This window comes from Molothrus ater, chromosome 2 (assembly GCF_012460135.2).
Source record: "Molothrus ater isolate BHLD 08-10-18 breed brown headed cowbird chromosome 2, BPBGC_Mater_1.1, whole genome shotgun sequence".
NCBI classification, from domain to species: Eukaryota; Metazoa; Chordata; class Aves; order Passeriformes; family Icteridae; genus Molothrus; species Molothrus ater.
The window spans coordinates 85,330,448-85,348,078 of record NC_050479.2 but is presented as its reverse complement, the minus strand read 5'-3'; the positions used below and the strand labels follow the sequence as shown (position 1 = coordinate 85,348,078).

General features: G+C 40.1%; 1 protein-coding gene across 1 annotated transcript in view; it reads right to left on the bottom strand.

The window, feature by feature from the left end:
- The window catches only part of TENM4 (teneurin transmembrane protein 4), a 601,532-nt gene that overhangs the window by 340,875 nt on the left and 243,026 nt on the right, over window positions 1-17,631 (bottom strand). Inside the window, 2 exon segments of the mRNA XM_054518583.1 lie at window positions 1,569-1,838; window positions 6,279-6,567. Coding sequence (XP_054374558.1) covers window positions 1,569-1,838; window positions 6,279-6,501 — 493 coding nt within the window. The 5' untranslated portion in view covers window positions 6,502-6,567.

Genomic DNA, 17,631 nt, shown 5'->3' with positions numbered 1-17,631 from the left:
TGGTTAGTGTGCCATTAAACTTAAGGAAAGAGGAATTGAAGGATGTCTCCAACCTGACATGAGTCCTTCACCCTCTGTGATTACTTTCAGTAAAGCCTTTCAAGGCATGTGAAGTTGCTACTGTACTGTTTCTAGTGTAACTTCATTTGAAAGTGATCTGTAGGTACAAAGTTGCATTTGCAGGTGTAGAGAGCAGGGAAAAAGACTCCCATAGATAATGCAATTCTCTGTTAAGACCAAAGGGGGGACCAACCTAGAATTCTGTATACTGCTTTTCTTAGTAGGCATGGAAAGAAAAAATGTATGGGATAGGATTGCAGCTGCTCACACATCACATGGAAAGCACAAAAGAGAGCCTGGATAGAGGAGAATGGGATGGAAGTGCAAGGTGCTTGCTTTTGCTTGCTTTCTATCAATTTCTTGTGAATCTGCAAAACTTTAATTGACCGTGATCATCCCTCTGATTTTTCATCAAAACACAAGGATCAGAAGGAAAACAATGCAACCTGCCACTGTGTGTCTGCTTGTAAGACGCTACACTAAGAATCTTTTAAAAAGTATGGTAAAGATAATTTAAAAAGAGTCTTCCGTACATCCTTTGAACAGAAGACCATTTATCTTTGAACTCTGCCTAATGTATCATTATCTCTGAGTAGAAACTTAATAAGCTTCAACTGTAATTTTGTTGGAGTTAAACATAAAATCATGTGGGTGGTGTATGTCTCACTGCCATGGCTTCCAGAGGAAAACTTATCATCATTTGTCACTATAATACTGTGGCAGAAAGCATGAAAAGAACAAGTGATACAGTCATTTCACATGAGCTTTCTGTGCCGAGCACAAGTGCCCAATGACTTGCACGCAGCAGCTATATCAAGAAGTAGGCTGTGCTATAATTGAATTAAAGGTGCAAAGGCATATAGGACTGGATGAACTCCTGGGTCAAGTTGCAATTGAATCAAAGTCCCCTCTCCTTCTCCTACACTGCTGGGCAGAACTGCTGACCAAAAGGTTCACAGACCTACAAAGGCACGCAGGAATCCCCGCAGCTGGGGACACAAAGTTACAGAGATAAAAAAATCTGTGACCTTCAGGTTTTGTTTCACACAAAGAAAAAGGCTTCTAAAAATATTTCACCATTGTTTTCCTTCAGAGAGCAGTCAGCCAATTTACATAAATGAAGCAGCCCCTGTCAAGGAACCAGCAAGGAAGAGAAGAAAATTATCTGCCCAGAAAATCTGAGCAAAGATAAGAGTAGTATTGGCCAGAGGAGGGGAGATTTAAATGCCTTCCCTCTGAAAGGTTGCTGCAAAAAGCAGGGAGAGTATTACAGCTATTTAATGATCTCTGTCGCAGTGATAAATAAGTAGGAGCTTCTCCAGCAGTTCATTAACAAAGACTCTGTAGGACAGTAAAAAGGCCACGACTGGGGCTGTTAGAAGAGTGTTTTCATGGAGTCTGATAAAAAGCCCCATCACTAAACCTAAGGAAGATTAAGGTGGAGTAGTAGGAAGAGACATTCCTTCTAGAGCTCGAGGCTGACACTTGCATGCACTGTCACCACTTACCTGTTTCAGTATTCTCGTGCTCTGTGTCAGTGAGGGTGAGATTGGAGTTGGCCCGGCTTGACAAGCAGGAGCTGCGCCCGGACTTGGTGTTGCGTCCCCAGAGCCTCACTGGGTGCTCGGGTGACATGACCACATCTGCCTCCGTGTCGGCATCCGAGCCGGCGCTGAGGGAGTAGCCACAGTGAGGCAGCCCGATGTCAGTCCGGTACAAAGCCCCGTGTGTCGGTGTCACATCTTCAAGTCCCAGCTCTCGCAAAGAGAAGTTGGCTCCTGTGAGAAAAACACATCAGCTGGGTTATTCTTTAATAGGTCACGGTGCCATGTAGCACAAGTCAAGAGCTGAAGTGTTCATCCTCTACCTTCACGTGGGGCACATCAGCGTCACAGTAACACACAGCAACATCATACCAAAGATACCCTTTTTCTGTGGTCTTGCTCTGAATGAGACCAAGAGATCACAGAATCATAGAATCACTAAGGTTTTAAGATCATCGAGTCCAACCATTACGTCCAAGTCCACCACGAGACAATATCTCTAAGCATCTCATCTACACTTTTTTTTATAACAGTTTCAGAGACGGGTGATTCCTCCACTTCTGTAGGCAGCCTGTTCCAATCCTTGACCACTCTTCCACTGAAGAAATTTTTTGAAATATGCAATCTCAACCTTCCCTAGTGTCACACAAGACCATTTCCTATTGTCCTATTCCTTGTTACTTGGGAGAAGACACCAGTCCCCACCTCATGACAATCTCTTTTCAAACATGCCAGGACTAAAAAGTCGCTGGATTCTGCTTCTGGAACCTGACAAAAATTCAGGGCATGTTCAATGAAATCATCAAGTTTGAAACGAAAAACGGATGTAGAAATGGTGCAATACTTTAGGAGAGGCAAAAAGTAATCTTCTTGTGGGAAAAGCAAAATGAGGCGTGCAGTGATCAAAAGTCCTACCATACACTTGACAACTTCCCTACAATAGGCAATTTGAGTGAGTTCTGCTCATTGAAAACCCTGAAATTACATACTGGGGATTTAAATTTCCTTTGGCGATTTCACTTTCCCCATGCTGACCACTCACACCTTGCCTCACATTTAGCTATTCATTCTGATAGAGTCACAGCAGAGGTTATTTGGCCACAAATAGATGCAATTGTTTAGCTGACTAAAAATATGACCTCGAAAGTGACTCTTGACTCCATGTCTAGTTACCTGCAGAGCTTCAAAATCAGACTGAATTGATGCGAATAAGGCTTCAAATATTAGCACACTTTGTTTGGAAAGTTCCACAAGAGACCGGGGAGAGCAATTTTAATCCATATTTATTTATTAATGCATGCATTTATTTTTCAACCCTGAATATCTTGAAAAGATTTTGGCCAGCCATGAGTGCCTTTAGCTGCACAGTGCATTTATACAGCTCAATGCACCCCTGCTTCTGTTATGCTATGCCTTGAATGGATTAAAGAACTGAACAGTTTGCAGCTCAGGCATATTTCAACAAGATAAATCTGAATGCACAATCTCCAGGAAATTTCAGGCACTAACCTTCCTTTGAACACTGAAGTTCATAACTACTCATTATTGAAATCTGTTCATCAAGTCTGGATCTCAAGGTTGTATCCAAAGCTGAATTACCATTTTCTCCTTTCTCAAGACCCCACAATTGTGTGGTTTTTCTCACATTTCTGTTTGTTGATGTCAAATATCATATGGTAGAAAATGTGTATCCAGCAGAAATAGTCAGTTTTCTACTTTTCCAGAGTACAATTTCATAGGTGTGGAAATACCCTAGTTTGTCCTTGAGCCCTGATGACTGGGGAAGGTCTCTCATATTAGAGCACACATGCATCAGATGACACGTGGCCAAAAGTAAATGCTATTTTATTACATTTTTTCATTTCGTTTTTTCAGTTGACTTTATAGCTCACCGTGAACAGAGAGAAGGTATGTGAATGCAAGGTGAATAGTGGGACTGGACAACATTTTCATGTATAGCTCAGAGAAGGAGCTGTTTGATGGCAGGAGAAAATTCAGATTCAGCTGGTTACAAATCTGCAGCTGACAACACTCCAACTGCATAAAGGATTCATGAACTTCACACCTTTTTAATTGACCAAACAAGATTAAAGCTTTCAGACAGTGGACAGAAAAGGTTGCTTGGGGCTCACACCTCTGCCCGACCCTTGCTTGGGAAGCACAATGCAAGCTTGTGGCAAAGTAATAATTTAACATAATTACAAAGTAGTTTGAGAGATTGTCCTCTACATTCTCATGGCATAAGGAAGCAAATAAACCTGACCTAAGTTATAAATGCTAGGAAGCTGTATCTCCCCAGAGACCTTGCTCTTCTCTTCTAGGTTCAACTTATGTTTAAGGCCATGGTTTTTCTAAACCATCCCTTGTGGAGTACTGAAAAATATCTTTTGGTTTTCCTTGCGTGTTTGAGTCACTGATGTCATGTTCCACCTTTGCCTGAAAGAAGCCACACTCAGCATCATCAGGCACATCAATGTGCAGCATGACTGATGTTCTCCAGCAACAGCAGCTCATAAATTATGAAAAATGACTGCTACAATTAACTCAAAATCAAATTTATTTGCAATAAACAGCAGCAGATGCATTGATTTTCATATTCTATGCTCACTGTTACCCTTTAAGCTGGAAGAACTCAAGTCAATAAAAGGAGGATAATAAATATCCAAGACTTTTTAATTCAGATCTGGTCTATTTTCTCCTGTGCTGACTTGCACATTTGCTGACACTTACTCTAGCTAAAACCATTTAAATGCTGACTTGTTTATTTACTGAATTTATTTGGTCAATTTGAAATGTTTTCCTCCTCTGCCTTCCAAACCAATGCAGGAGAGAAATTCACTTTGCCTTGTTGATGTCAAGCAGGCTAATAAGGCTTGGTTTCAGTTGGCCTCAAGCCAAGCAGCATCACAAAGAGAGGTCCATTCATGGCTTACTGCCAGTGAAAAATGTGGTACAGAAAGTCTGGGAGAATTGTTAACACTCTTCAGGCCAGTTTTGGGACCCTCAGGATAAACTGGGAGAAAGCTTTAAGTGTAGCCATTTGTGAGAGTTATATCAGAAACAGAACTGGTGCTCTGACATGGTTAATCTTAACTTTTCAATGAATTTCAGCTACTTTGACCAGTCATTTTTACTATTTCTCAGTACCTTCAAAATTTTCCTAGGCAAGCATGAGCTTGTGTATAGAAAAATTACATTCCCTGCCAACAGACTGGATTTTCAGGAAAAGTAATCTTTTGTGGACTTCTTAGGAGAAGTCCATAGATCTGCATGGCCTCATGGACCTCCAAGTTGAAAACCACTGACCTGGACTAATTCACATCTATCCTGCATGGTGAATATATTGTATGAAGTAAGCAAATGCAATGACCTAAAAGGTTTCCTTTTCTTTATAATGGCATACATTCCTTAGAGGGGATGAAGTACTTCAGAGTTGCTAAGAGGGAAACTGATTTCATGATGTCACAATATTACTTACATCAACTATTGGCCCTTTTGTTGATTGTTGCCTATTGCAGCTATTCTGAAACTCAAACACCAAAGCCATATGCATGAAGATACTTCAGCAAATCATTTTGGTTGCGTGTGCCTTGAAGAGAAGTCTTGCACCAAAAGCACAAGTGCATGATTTTTGAGGAAAAATCAAGCAGCCCCCAATTTTAATGAGTGTAATTATATGTATTCCTTTTGGGGAATCAGCTTCTCCAAATTGCAGAGAATGTGCTCAGAGTACTCTGGGTAGGCTAGTTTATGTCCATTTTCTGGAATGCTGCCTACTCTATTTGACTCACTTTACCATTTTATGCTTTTCTTGATGGACTTCTAAAAACAATTTATGTGAAGTCCTGGTTGGAATCTGAACTACATCTCTACAGAAAAATGAAGATGAGTCTTATGGTAGGGGACAGAAATCTACCTCACACAGGCAATACCAGCAGTGAAAATTGCAACTGCACTGACTTCAGGGCATCTGGAATCTCTGTTAGAACTGTGGAGTCTGTGGTGACTCTTGAAACTCCGCATCTTCACAGATACTGGGACTCAGATTCACTAAATGTGCTCCTGTAAGTCCTAAAGATGTTCCTTACTCCTTTAACACTGAAGTGTGTCCCAAAGGCAAACCTAAAGCCTGCTGGCTGTGTACAATGCCAAGAGGGCTCATTCCAGCTGGAACCCATTTGTCTCCTTTCTTCCAGGCCTCTTGGGTTTTGCTGTAGACCAGATGGACAGTGACACTCTCCACTTGTTGCCTCCTGCCTCAGCATCCTTGTTGACTTCCTTCATGACAGAGCAGACATGTGACACAGTGAAAGGTCTCCTAAGCAGGCAGGAACATTCCATGCCACGTCAGTACCATGCAGCATGTGCACAGAGGGTTCTAGTCTCATGGTGGGAAGTGGCAAAGTGCTGCTGCAGACAGAAAGACTAAGACATAGAAAATGTGTCTTATAAGTGCTAATGAACATGGGATATGGGTATGCCACTTAAGGACACTGGGCTGCACACAGTGTCTTGTGCAATACACTGAAGGTGATCTCTGTCGCTCTCTTTAAGTCTCTCTCTTACATCATGCTTTTGGCCTCAGAGTCTTTCAAAGGTAGCCTCCGATTCAACTCTGGCTCTCAGCTGATTGCCTCATGCTGCTTACAGCTGCATCTGCTGAAAAGCACCCACCTGCTCGGCAGAATTCATCAGCCTCCTGGTGCACCATGTCTTTGACCCGATTGCTGTAGGTCAGCCTGGAGTCTTGATCATAAGCCTTCAGGGTCTCGCTGGAGCTGTAGGATTTCTGGGGTGCCTTGCTGTCCTCACTCTCGGCTGAAGAGCTGGTGTAGCGGCGCTCAGTGTCGCGGCGCCGAGTCAGAGATCGATACGGCTTCCTTTCCTTTACATCCATGGCACCCTTGTCTGAGTATTCAACATTAAAATAATGACGTCTCTGTGGTGGTCAGATTGGAATAACCTGAAAGAGAGAATTAAAAAATGTCATGCCTTTGGGCCCTCAGTGGCTAATTTGCCTTCTTTATACATTCTTACACTGAAGAAAAGGGATGTTACTTAATGGATTCCAGAAAAACCCTTTTAGAACAATTACCAATAAAAAGAAAGTCTCAATTATGTGTGACTCATTTAATAATTGCCACTGCTAACAGGATACATATATGCACCAACCTGCATCTGTCTGAACTATACACTTGGGAATTTGAAACTGATTGTGATATTGTGTGTCTTCTTTCTGTAGGAAGTGATTCAGACACCTCAAGGAGGCATGTATTCATCAGTCATCTAATCTCTGGAAAATCGGGTAATGCTGAAATGTCTCTATTTGGGCAACTGGAGGGCTTTGGAAAAATGCTGTCCTGTGGTTTTAAAAATGTTTCCACAGATCATGAGGTTAGAATGTATGAACAAAAGACTGAGATGGTATAAGAAGGCAACTGGGAAGGGAGAGGGAGAAAGGAAGGATTGAAGGAGTGACATGTGGATGGAAATTGCATAAAAATGTCTTCCTTTTCAGAGGGCTCATCTTTACTCAGCTGGAAATATATTAAAACTTAAGCAGAGCTGAGAAAGTGTAAATAAATGATAGTGTTCTGCTTCATGTAACAACATGGCCTGGGATTTATTTCTGTGGAAAAACCAATGTATATAAACACTGCAATACAAGTGTACATATCTGCACACAGAGAAAACAGATATCAGAAATAAAAGGTATTAAAAGTATTTTTGTCAAAATAACTAATAAATAGTATTTTTACTTCAAGTTTATTAAACGCGACAGAAAACAGAAAAAATAAAGGCAATGCCTTGCATCAAGATGGAAAAAATGTTTGTTAATATCTAAACTTGTTTATGAGGAAAAATAATGATGAAGTACACAAACCAAACATGGAAAATCTGTAATTATGTACTGAGCTTCTCTGAAACTGAATCCTCCTGACTGCTAAAGAACAGAAGTTGATTCTCTAAATGCCACCCCAGGATATTGTTTACCATCAGCATTTAAAAACAGAAAGCGAAAGGTTCAGGAAGAACCTATCAGTTCTTGGTCTTTTTCACAGCAAATACATATGGAAATATATGGCAAGAACTGAATCACATTCTGTTGGCATTTCTTTCTTGAAAAGCTAAACCCTGAATGTACTAATCAAATCTTTCTCATCCATGACTCAGATCCTAGATTTGCCTCAGATGCTGTGTCCTGGATTTCAGAGAATCACAGAATCCTAGAATGGTTTGGGTTAAAAGGAACCTTGAAGATCATCTAATTCCAACTCCCTGCCATGGACAGGGACAGCTTCCACTAGACCAGGTTGCTCAAAGCCTCAAACACTGCCAGGGATGGGGCATCCACAGGTTCTCAGGGCAACCTGTGCCAGTGCTTCACCACCCTCACTGGGAAGAATTTCTTCCCAATACCAAATGTACATCTGCCCTCACACAGCTAATGTGCAGTAGTTGAGGATGGATGTGCTGTGAGCATTGTAGGTCAGCTTAAAGGGATGTGGTGTAAGGTAGCATTTGTGGGTTTTAAAACTAAGGAGTTTTAAACAAAGGATGTGTGAAGGATGGGAGACTCCTAGCAGAGGTTCTGATAACTTAAAAATCATAATAGTAATCCTGAAGCCTGAAGACAAATTTTATTATTAATTTCTTGCTTGAAAAGCTGTCTGGAAAAAGCACAACTACAAAAATATTGGAGTCGAAGAGAGACTGCAGGAGGAAGCAAGAATGACAGGAACACTGTGAGGTAAACTGGTAGCTGGGCAAAGAAGCAGGGTTACACTCTTGGGCCTCTCGTGGGGTTAAACCATGACACAGTCCTATTTCGGCAGTTCTGATTGTGCTAAAACTGCTAAAGGGTTTTAGTCCAAAAAAAACCTCCAATACCAACTTTGCAATGACACACCCCAATTCCAACACCTTGTATGGCTTCTGTAGCATTCTTCCTGGGAATTAAGGCACTACTATAACAAAAAAAAAATAAATCCATTGCCTCCAGTCTATTCCAGAGACAGTGGCAGACCAAGTTCATACATTCTGTTTGTCAGAAAAATGCATAGAAACTATTGAACACTTAGGAGGGGAGATGGGGAAGGAGGAGTGTCTTTAACAGGCTTTATCTAAGTCATCCACAGAGACTTGAGCACCACTATGACTTCAAATATGTTTTTAAACCCACTAAACTCATTGACTTAAATTCATTCAGGTAAATGTAGTACAGTGAATGCAAACGGGATTACTTACCAGCCAAAACTGACATGTTAAATGTATTGCAGAGTAAGGGTACAAAACTAAGGCCTGAATGTAGAAGCAATAGTGAAGGAGATTGCATTGTGCTATAGAGCAATAGCAGCATGTAAGAGATCTACCAAATAGGAGATTTTTTTTTTGCATTGAATCAAACATATGGTGCTTTCACACTGGAAAGAAATAAGAGAAATAGAGCATCTGATTGCCTTTCAGTGCACTGTCATCTCCCCTTTCTTTTTAAAAAAAAGAGGTTTTTGGCTCGAAAAACTGTGACTTTTTTTACACTTGTTATTGAATCTGTTTGTCCCCTTTATAGCATCTCTGTTTGAAAACCTTAGAATGAGCAGGTTTGTTATACTTTTGAATATAACACCCTAAAACAGACTCCTTCACAAAAGCCCAGTATTGTGAGCCGCTATAATGAACACTGAAATTGTGGTTTATTGTTATGGAGGATGAAGATAGCAGAATGTGAGTGAGAAGTAGTTACTCTCTAAGAAAGAAATGAGGAAAGATGGTTTCTGTCTGCTCCCGAGTATTGTAGCAATTCCTACCTAGGGCTGGTCATTTAAAAACCTACTAGCAGGAGAGTAACATGTGCCAAGGAAATCTTTTTGCAGTGCTAGAGCCACAAGGTACAAACAGGGTCTGTAATTACCATTAGTAACCTTGCAATTTAGGAAATGACAAAAAAACATGAGGAAATTGACTGAATTCCCACCAGATGAAGGGTTTTCTTTTTGTAAGGAAAGGTGCTGAAAAACTGAAAATTCTCCTACAGTTCATCAAAAATAGCCCTGTAAATTTGCACCATCCATATGCACATTCCTCTGCAACAGTGTTTCTATTCCCAACTCATTCATGTCTTTATAAATTTAACTCCTCTCAACTTTTTATTTCTCTCTCCCTCACAACTTGGGTTGACTTTCCAAATAGAAAGGTTACCTCCATAAAACATAATGAATGATTTTTTTAAAGCTATTTTTAAAGACTGAACTGTTGCATTTACCTGACTTAAGTAAGTTTCCAGCACTTCTCCATGGACATGCAGTTCTTGTCATCTCAGTTTTATGGCCTAATTCCCAGATGGTTCAGATACCTTACTTTCAACGGAGTTCTGTAGTCTGAGAGTTTGCCTCATAGCTTTTCTGTGGTAGATTATTATTTTTTTTCTGCTACTCCTTGTGCCTAGATTTTACTTCTGCTACAATTTCATAAGTGCCATCAACACCTCACATTTTTCCTGACTTCTCTGGCACATGACAAACACAAAGAATCACACTCGTCTCAATTACATACTCAACCAGCAGTTTCTTTCCGTCTTTAGCTCATGATTGCTCCTCATAATTTTAAAAGCTTCCATAAACTTGCTGGACTGGATGTAAAAATCCAGGCTTTCTAATATGTACCTTTTCACTTCCGTGTTCATTTTCCTCTATAAAAGCACAAAACTCTTCTGCTCTGAATCGTTTATATTTGGAAAGGACTTTCTTGTCCTATAATGCATTGTTTCTAGTTCTGTTTGTTTCTTTCATCTTACTGCTCTCTGCATAACATATAAAATTTCACCTTTTTTTCCTTTTTTAAAATTCTACTTTAAGGCCAATTACTTGCAGTAGCCATTCCTATTTTTGGCAGCCTTCTGTGTATGGGGATCCAATCCCAGCCGAATCACAAACTGGTCTGGAGTACAGCTCACAACAGAAGCATCCTTCTGTCTTTACTTACTCTACTCAGAAAAATCCCACTGACCCCAGAAAGGGTAACTTAGAAGTAAAAGCCTGTAAAATCAGATTCCTTGATATAGTTATATTTTTCAGGAGTGTGGGACCCTTCTCACATCCCTGCACACATGTCAGGGAGTAGAGTAAAAAAATCAGCGTTCTGGTTCTGGTGCAGTAGTGCAGCAAACATAATGCTTATTTGCAGCACTTTTTATTTTGCTTTTGCTTTGGCTGGCTCCCAAACAATCCTTTTTATGATGTTTTATCCTTTATACCTCTCCTCCTCATTCTCAGTTCTGTTGGTTTTTGTTGCTCTTTGGAGCTTTGATTAACCACACCAGCTTTGTGCTGCAGAATCGCACTCAATGAATGGCAAGGGGTATGATTTATTTTCTGAGTCACTGCTCAAAAGAGAAACTTGCATCAATCAAAAACCAGACAAGGGAGTGTGACACCACAAAGTGATATGCTGGGAGGTGCTTATAGCAAAAAGGACAGGTGGTCTTTGATAGCTGACTTACATTGCAGGTCACTAATCACAGAGATTAGCAGCAAGGTGATAGACAGCGCCTGTTCTGGGAGGCAGCATGTCATATATCATCCAATTTTCTGTCAAAATGTGAGGGTTTAAACAGTACAGATAGCTTTATGTACTTCCCATATAGTTATGGCAACAGGATGATGAGAAAGCTGAAGAGTGAAATATCTTGTCTGCAAGAAAACGTGGGCATGAGCTCTGGTGGGTTGATTCCACCTCCACCTTTGTGCTGAAGGAAGCAAAAGAACTACTTTTCACTTCTCATTTGTTTTCCTCTGCAAAACTGCCTATCCAAAAATGGCATTATTTTACTTGGCAGGGCATGCTTTTTGTCTTCTTGAACTCGATCTCATTTAACTGCTTAGAGCAATATTTTTCCCTATTTTTTGTTGCTGCTGCCCCTTGTAGAATGAGCACAGCCATAGGATGCCGAGCAGTAAGCTTAATTTTATATTCTCTCCTTTGGGCTGCACAAATTGAATCATTAACTAAGACCTAAAGCTGGTAAGTAGCGAGCAAGTATCCTTTCTTACACTTTATAGAGGAGGAGATGAACCACAGGAAGTCAAAGCAAATTGCTTAAGGTGGTACAAGAATAAAACAACACAACTGAGGGCAGCAACTTCATCTCCAAGGCTGAGTCTGATACTGAGCCCTTGATTTTTTTGAGAACCAAGTCACATAAGCATAGTAGAATAATTAATTAAAAAAAACTGTGGCTAATGCATGCCTGAAATCTTTGTTGGAGAACAGTAGCATGAACCTCAGGTATTATTAACAAGATGCACTTTCATGTTCAACAGTGTCCTTCAGTCAGAAGGACTGTGGAGCATGGACAATTGCAGTTGTATCTGACCAATGAAATCCCAGGGTGAGTGATGAAAACCGCACTCAGAGTCAAAAGGGAGACAAATTTTCACCTTCTATATAAACCTTCACAAAGACACCAACAGATACTGGGGGCAAACCAGCAATGTTATTTGGGAAATTAGCTCCAACTCAGGACCCTAAGCTGCAATCAAAGAAGTTGCGAGTTCAGATGATTAAATGACTTTGTGTCAGTGATTATTAATATCCTACACCAAATTAAGTCATCACCTTCTTTCATCATATTTGAAAGAAGGCAATCCACTCTGACAGTCTTACCACTTCCATGAGGATGAAATGCCTTGTTCAAGTCTCCTTATTGTGATTTCTTAGGCTCATGGAAAGGCTTGGGCTGGAGGGAACTTTAAAGATCATCTAGTTCCAACCTCACTGCCACAGGCAGGGATGCTATGCACTAGTTCAGTCCTTTAGGCCTTCTTTATACAAAATTCTGAACCTGAGAAATCTTATTTGGTCATTTTTATTTGTCAAAAATTGTCTAAGATATTGCCTCCCATTCTACCTCATCTAAACCACAAAGCTGGCATAAATGTAGAGGTGAATGTTCTTTCTGAAGCATTCAGCAAATACTTCAGTATGTACTCAGGGGTTATTCAAATCAAATTTGTATTGCCTGGTGATCAGAATCAGCAATGATCTGATCTTAGCAAATACACTACTGTGGCTTAAACAGTGTGATGCCATTTACCATGTTTCTGGGAGATTCTTCCACAACATAAAGGATTCCTGTGTTTTTTATTAAACCTTAAGCTTCAGATTTATAACAGAGGTTCAAATCTCAAGAGATCTTAATAAGAAATAAATTAAGCTATAGGTATAACATCCTCTCACATTTTTGGCAAAGACTTAGGAAAGAAGCAGGCACAAGAGAGGAGGAGAATGAAGAGTTGAATTAATACTGCTTGGCTTCAATCCAGTACTCAAAGAAAGTAACAAAACCTCCCTTTTCTGGTCTCAACCACTAAGCCTTTCTTCTACTGGTAAGAGACTTGCTAGACAGTTGGTAGTGCCTTGTCCAAAACATGTGGTTTGTGACCTTTTCATGAATAAATCTAAAACTACATTAAGCTGGAGGCCCAGGAAAGCTTGAAACAGTAGTGGTGGGAAAACATGGAGGAGTCTGGAATGCAATTATCTCAATTATTTCTGGTTTGCAACTCCCTAAGTCTTCTGTCATGGGCTGGAACATTTAACTTGTGCTAGTGGAAGATTTTAGGGCCTGAAGTTAAAAATTCTTTTGAATGATTTTTGTCAAGTATAAGCAGTCTGCAGTTGCAGCCATTAGAACCCTACTCTGGCTTACTCCAAAATGGAAATTACTTTGGAAAAAAATCTTAGTTTTATACTGAAATTCTCATTATGAGTCTATTAGCCATTCTTGGATGAAGTGGGTTTTCTTCAGAACCTCAATATAATAGAGAGTGCATAATGGCATTTAAATAATAAATGCTGCAAGATACAGCCTGACCACGTACACTCTATTATGATCAGCCTACAAATTTTTCCTAACTGTCTTTGTCAGACTCAAGGTTTGGGTGTATGATGTGCCACACATCCAAACCCTATGTGAAACCAGCTCATTTATCAGCAAATCTCAAGAGTGACAAAGAACTGGTGACATAAAATGCTGGTATTCACTGAAAGTATTCCCATTCTTTCTCCATTACCCACATTTTGCTAATTTGGGCTCTTACCTGGGATACAGGAAGCTAAAATTTATGTCCTTCATCTGAGTCAGGACAAACTTTTGAATGTGTCTCAAGCCTCCTAGGTGAAAGCCCTTGGCATAGCCTTTCTCAATCTGTTTGGGAGATATTTTCCTTTATTTTCTTCCAGAAAATAAAAACATAGCCTGGGGTTTGTTTGTTAAAAAAAATAACAACAACAGCAAAAAAAAAAACCACCCAACAAACAAAAAAGAAGATAATTTCTAGTCACAGAACTGTAGAATGGATTCCATGACAACAAATAAGATGTCTTTGTTTTGGAAGGGACCTTAAGGATCACCGATTTTTAATTCCTTGCCATGGACAGGGACATCTTTCACTAGACCAGGTTGCTCAAAACCCTTTCCAACCTGTCTATGAACACTTACAGGGATGGGGCACCTACAATTCTCCTGGGCACCTTGTGCCAGTGTGTCATCTCTTAGACAGTAAGAAAAGCCTGGTACAGGACTCACTCAGGGTGTTAAGCTTTATACCCACTCCTGGGTAAGCTTTGTGTCTAATTCTCAGTGTTCTGTTGTGGTCTACAGGAAGTCTTTGTAATTAAATTGTGACTCAAATGAAAATGTAGCAACAATCCCAAGACAATTCCCATGCCCACCTTGTGCCATCCAACCTCTTTATTTCACAATTAGGTAAGTGAATTCCCATGCCTAAATACACTAGCTCTGTATCCCTACTTCCCTGTCAATAAATTGAACAAGGAAACTATCCATCTTTATTACCCCTGTATGGATTGGATGCAGTCAATTTGGAAGACAAAAAGGGGACAGTGGTTGTGAACGGTGATTTAGGAATCAAGGTTGGTCTTTCACCTCTATCCACTTCAGCAAATTTCTCTGCAGGACCACTGGGTGTGACAGTCCCTCATGAATCTGTCCTCTGAGAGTTTGCCTAACCCCGTTTGACTCTAAATACTTTTGGCCTTCACCACATCCTGTGTGCGGTGCCTCAATGTGACTGTGTGTGGTGTGAACAAGTACTTTTTTCATTTGAAGTTACTGTTTATGGTCTTTTTCATGGACTATTGATGAGCCATCAGCCTTTTCCATAAGAAAAGAGACCTTGAACTCATACCCACTCTCAGATGTATCTTTTTGCTATTACACATTATTTCTGAAAAGAGCTGAATGGAGGCTGAGACTCTTCTAGGAAAGAAAGCATGTCTGCCTTTTCTGCCTGCAGCCACCGCCCTGTATCCATATTCCCCCATATTCCTCGTATCACGTTGATGTGCACCTCCTGTTTGAACAGAGCATCCTCTGTTCTACACCTTTCAGATGCAGCCGGGGGTTTGAGCAGCTCACAGGATGACAGCTGGAATTGAAGGAGACCTGTAGTATAAAACTTCCAAGATCTGAATTTTTTCTCCTTTTTGTCATTGGCTTGACTGTGAAAACAATAGAAAAGTAGTTTTGGACAGCACTGCCTTTCACTACTGCCATTGAATAGCAGGGAATGCCATAACCTCAACTGAATTTGGAGGAATATACTTAGAATTATGCTCAAAAAGTATTGCTAGGGACAGATTTATTTTGTATCTGCCGATTTATTAAGACTAATTCTATAGACACTGCAGAACAATAAGATGAAAAGCTTCCTGCAGCAGGGGGAAGCTCTCACCCAATCAGGCAGGACACTCAGAGTAGGGAAAAAGTATTACCACCCCTCTTCTACAGGCAAGGGCAACTATCTTATCCAGTTACTTGAATTCATGTAAGCAACCCAGGAAACTTCTGCAGGATTAGTCACAAGGCCAACCTGTCCTTGTCTTATTACAGTATCACATGTAAAAATGTCCCTGCTCTTGTCATGGATGCTGTGGTACTGGGTAATCTCTCCTTGCCTTCCTTTAGTGGGGAGAGAAACCAACCTATTTTCTTGTTCTGATAAAATTCCCTAAAGGGTTGAACTTCAAACTAAGTTTATTAAAACATGAATTATCTGTAAAAAAATACTGCAAGGGCTCATGAATTGATTCATTTTAGGACTTCTCTGTGAGATAATCAGAGTGCATTGAGAGATGTTAGGGATTGATTAATCAGTGTAACCCCTACCGTGTCCAGAGCTTCACTTTCAACAGCACAATAAGCTTATGCAGTAGAAAGTGTATTTTTCTTAAGTAAAATGTCTATGGGGGAAAAAAGAGAGAGGTAAAAATAGTAAATTAGAAATAGAAAGTGTTTGGGGTTTTTTTCTGAAACAAAGGGCCCCTTCATTGGAATAACAAGGAGGGATATCACCTCTAGGAAGAGATTTTAAGCACATGCAAGAGGACTTACACCTGATTGCTGGGTTGCATCTTAGCACTGCATTTGCAGGGATATGGAGAAAAGGCTCTAGGGAGACCTTACAGCACCTTCCAGTGCTTGAAGAGGCTACAAGAGAGCTAGAGAGGGTAATTTGCAAGGGCATGGAGTGATAGGACAAGGGGGAATGACTTCGGACAGACAGAGGGTAGGATTAGATTAGCTATAAGGAAGAAATTCTTCCATGTGTGGATGCTGATACACGGGCACAGGTTGCCCAGAGAAGCTATGGCTGCCCCATCCCTGGCAGTGTTCAAGGCCAGGTTGGGGCTTTGAGCAACCTGGTTTAGCAAAAGGTGTCCCTGCTCATTAAATGATCTTTAAGGTCCCTTTCCAACCCAAATCCTTCATGATTCTATGATTCAATCACCTTCCAAAACAGACATCAATACACTCTTCCAGATGTACAAATGCCACTTGACTGAAAGGTGCATTAAGGAGGGATCTTAATAAGGTAATGATAACTGATACAGTAGTTTAGGTAAAAAAATCAAACATTACATTTATTCTATTCTTGCAAAATGCTGCTTTTCTACTTGCCCAAAGCTAACAGAGTAACAGTAGCGTATATTTTTACTTTCCTTTTTTTTTTTAAACACACAGCAAAAACTCAGATTTCTTACTGATTTAGCCTTCAAGGAAGTCCATTTTCATCTCTCCCATTTTACAGGCAGAACAGACCAACAGAAAGGAGGTGACCTGACCAAATAATGCAGGAAGTCAGTGGCACAGACTACGCAAACCCCAGCTCCTGTTTGCACATCAGAAGCCTGTTTACTGGAGTTCTTGGATTCTGTGCCAGTAATAATGAAATTCAATCATCTTTCAGTTGGTAAAATGCTAGATAAGAGATTAAGGGGTTTATCCAAGTCCAAACTGAAAAATGAATTCTGCACTGTTGGTATTAAGATCACTAGTTTAGAGACTAAGTGATAAATCTTCTGGTTTGCCATAGGAAAATATCTTATATTTGACTTTCTGTGGCAAAACAGAATGACTTATTAAATCTTTCTTGTAAGAACAAGTTTTGATAACATTTAACAGAATGAGTTGAAAGGCCCACTCTTTTGCTGAAGAAAAGCTTTGCTGCCATGCTAAGGAATCCATCTTAAAGAATATTCAGCAAAAAGACATTGTGGGAAGAAAAAGAAAAAGCAAATAAAGGAGCCGAGGAGGGGAGAAAGCAATTGAAGATGTAAATGTCTCTTCTTAGTCATACCTTTACTGACTAACTAGACCAAAGATTAGAAGAAATTGAACTAGCTCTCAGTCAACAAAAGATGCAAGTAGATTGCAAAACAGAGTGAGATTACAATAGTTTACACTAAACCAAGAGTAATTAGTGTTTGAGCAGTGCTTAAAAAGCAAAAAGTGCTATATAAATGTTAATTATTACTATTTGTTTCAAATGGATGCAACAAACACAATCTTTTATATGCCTTAGGAACTAAAAGACAATGAAGCAAAACTCACTAACAGCCTCCATCATTTGGCTGAGACCTATCAGATAACACTTGGGAAAACACATGGAGCCTCATTCAGTGGCTGTCTCTGAATCCTAAGTGTTTCATGTGAAGTCATAGGTGA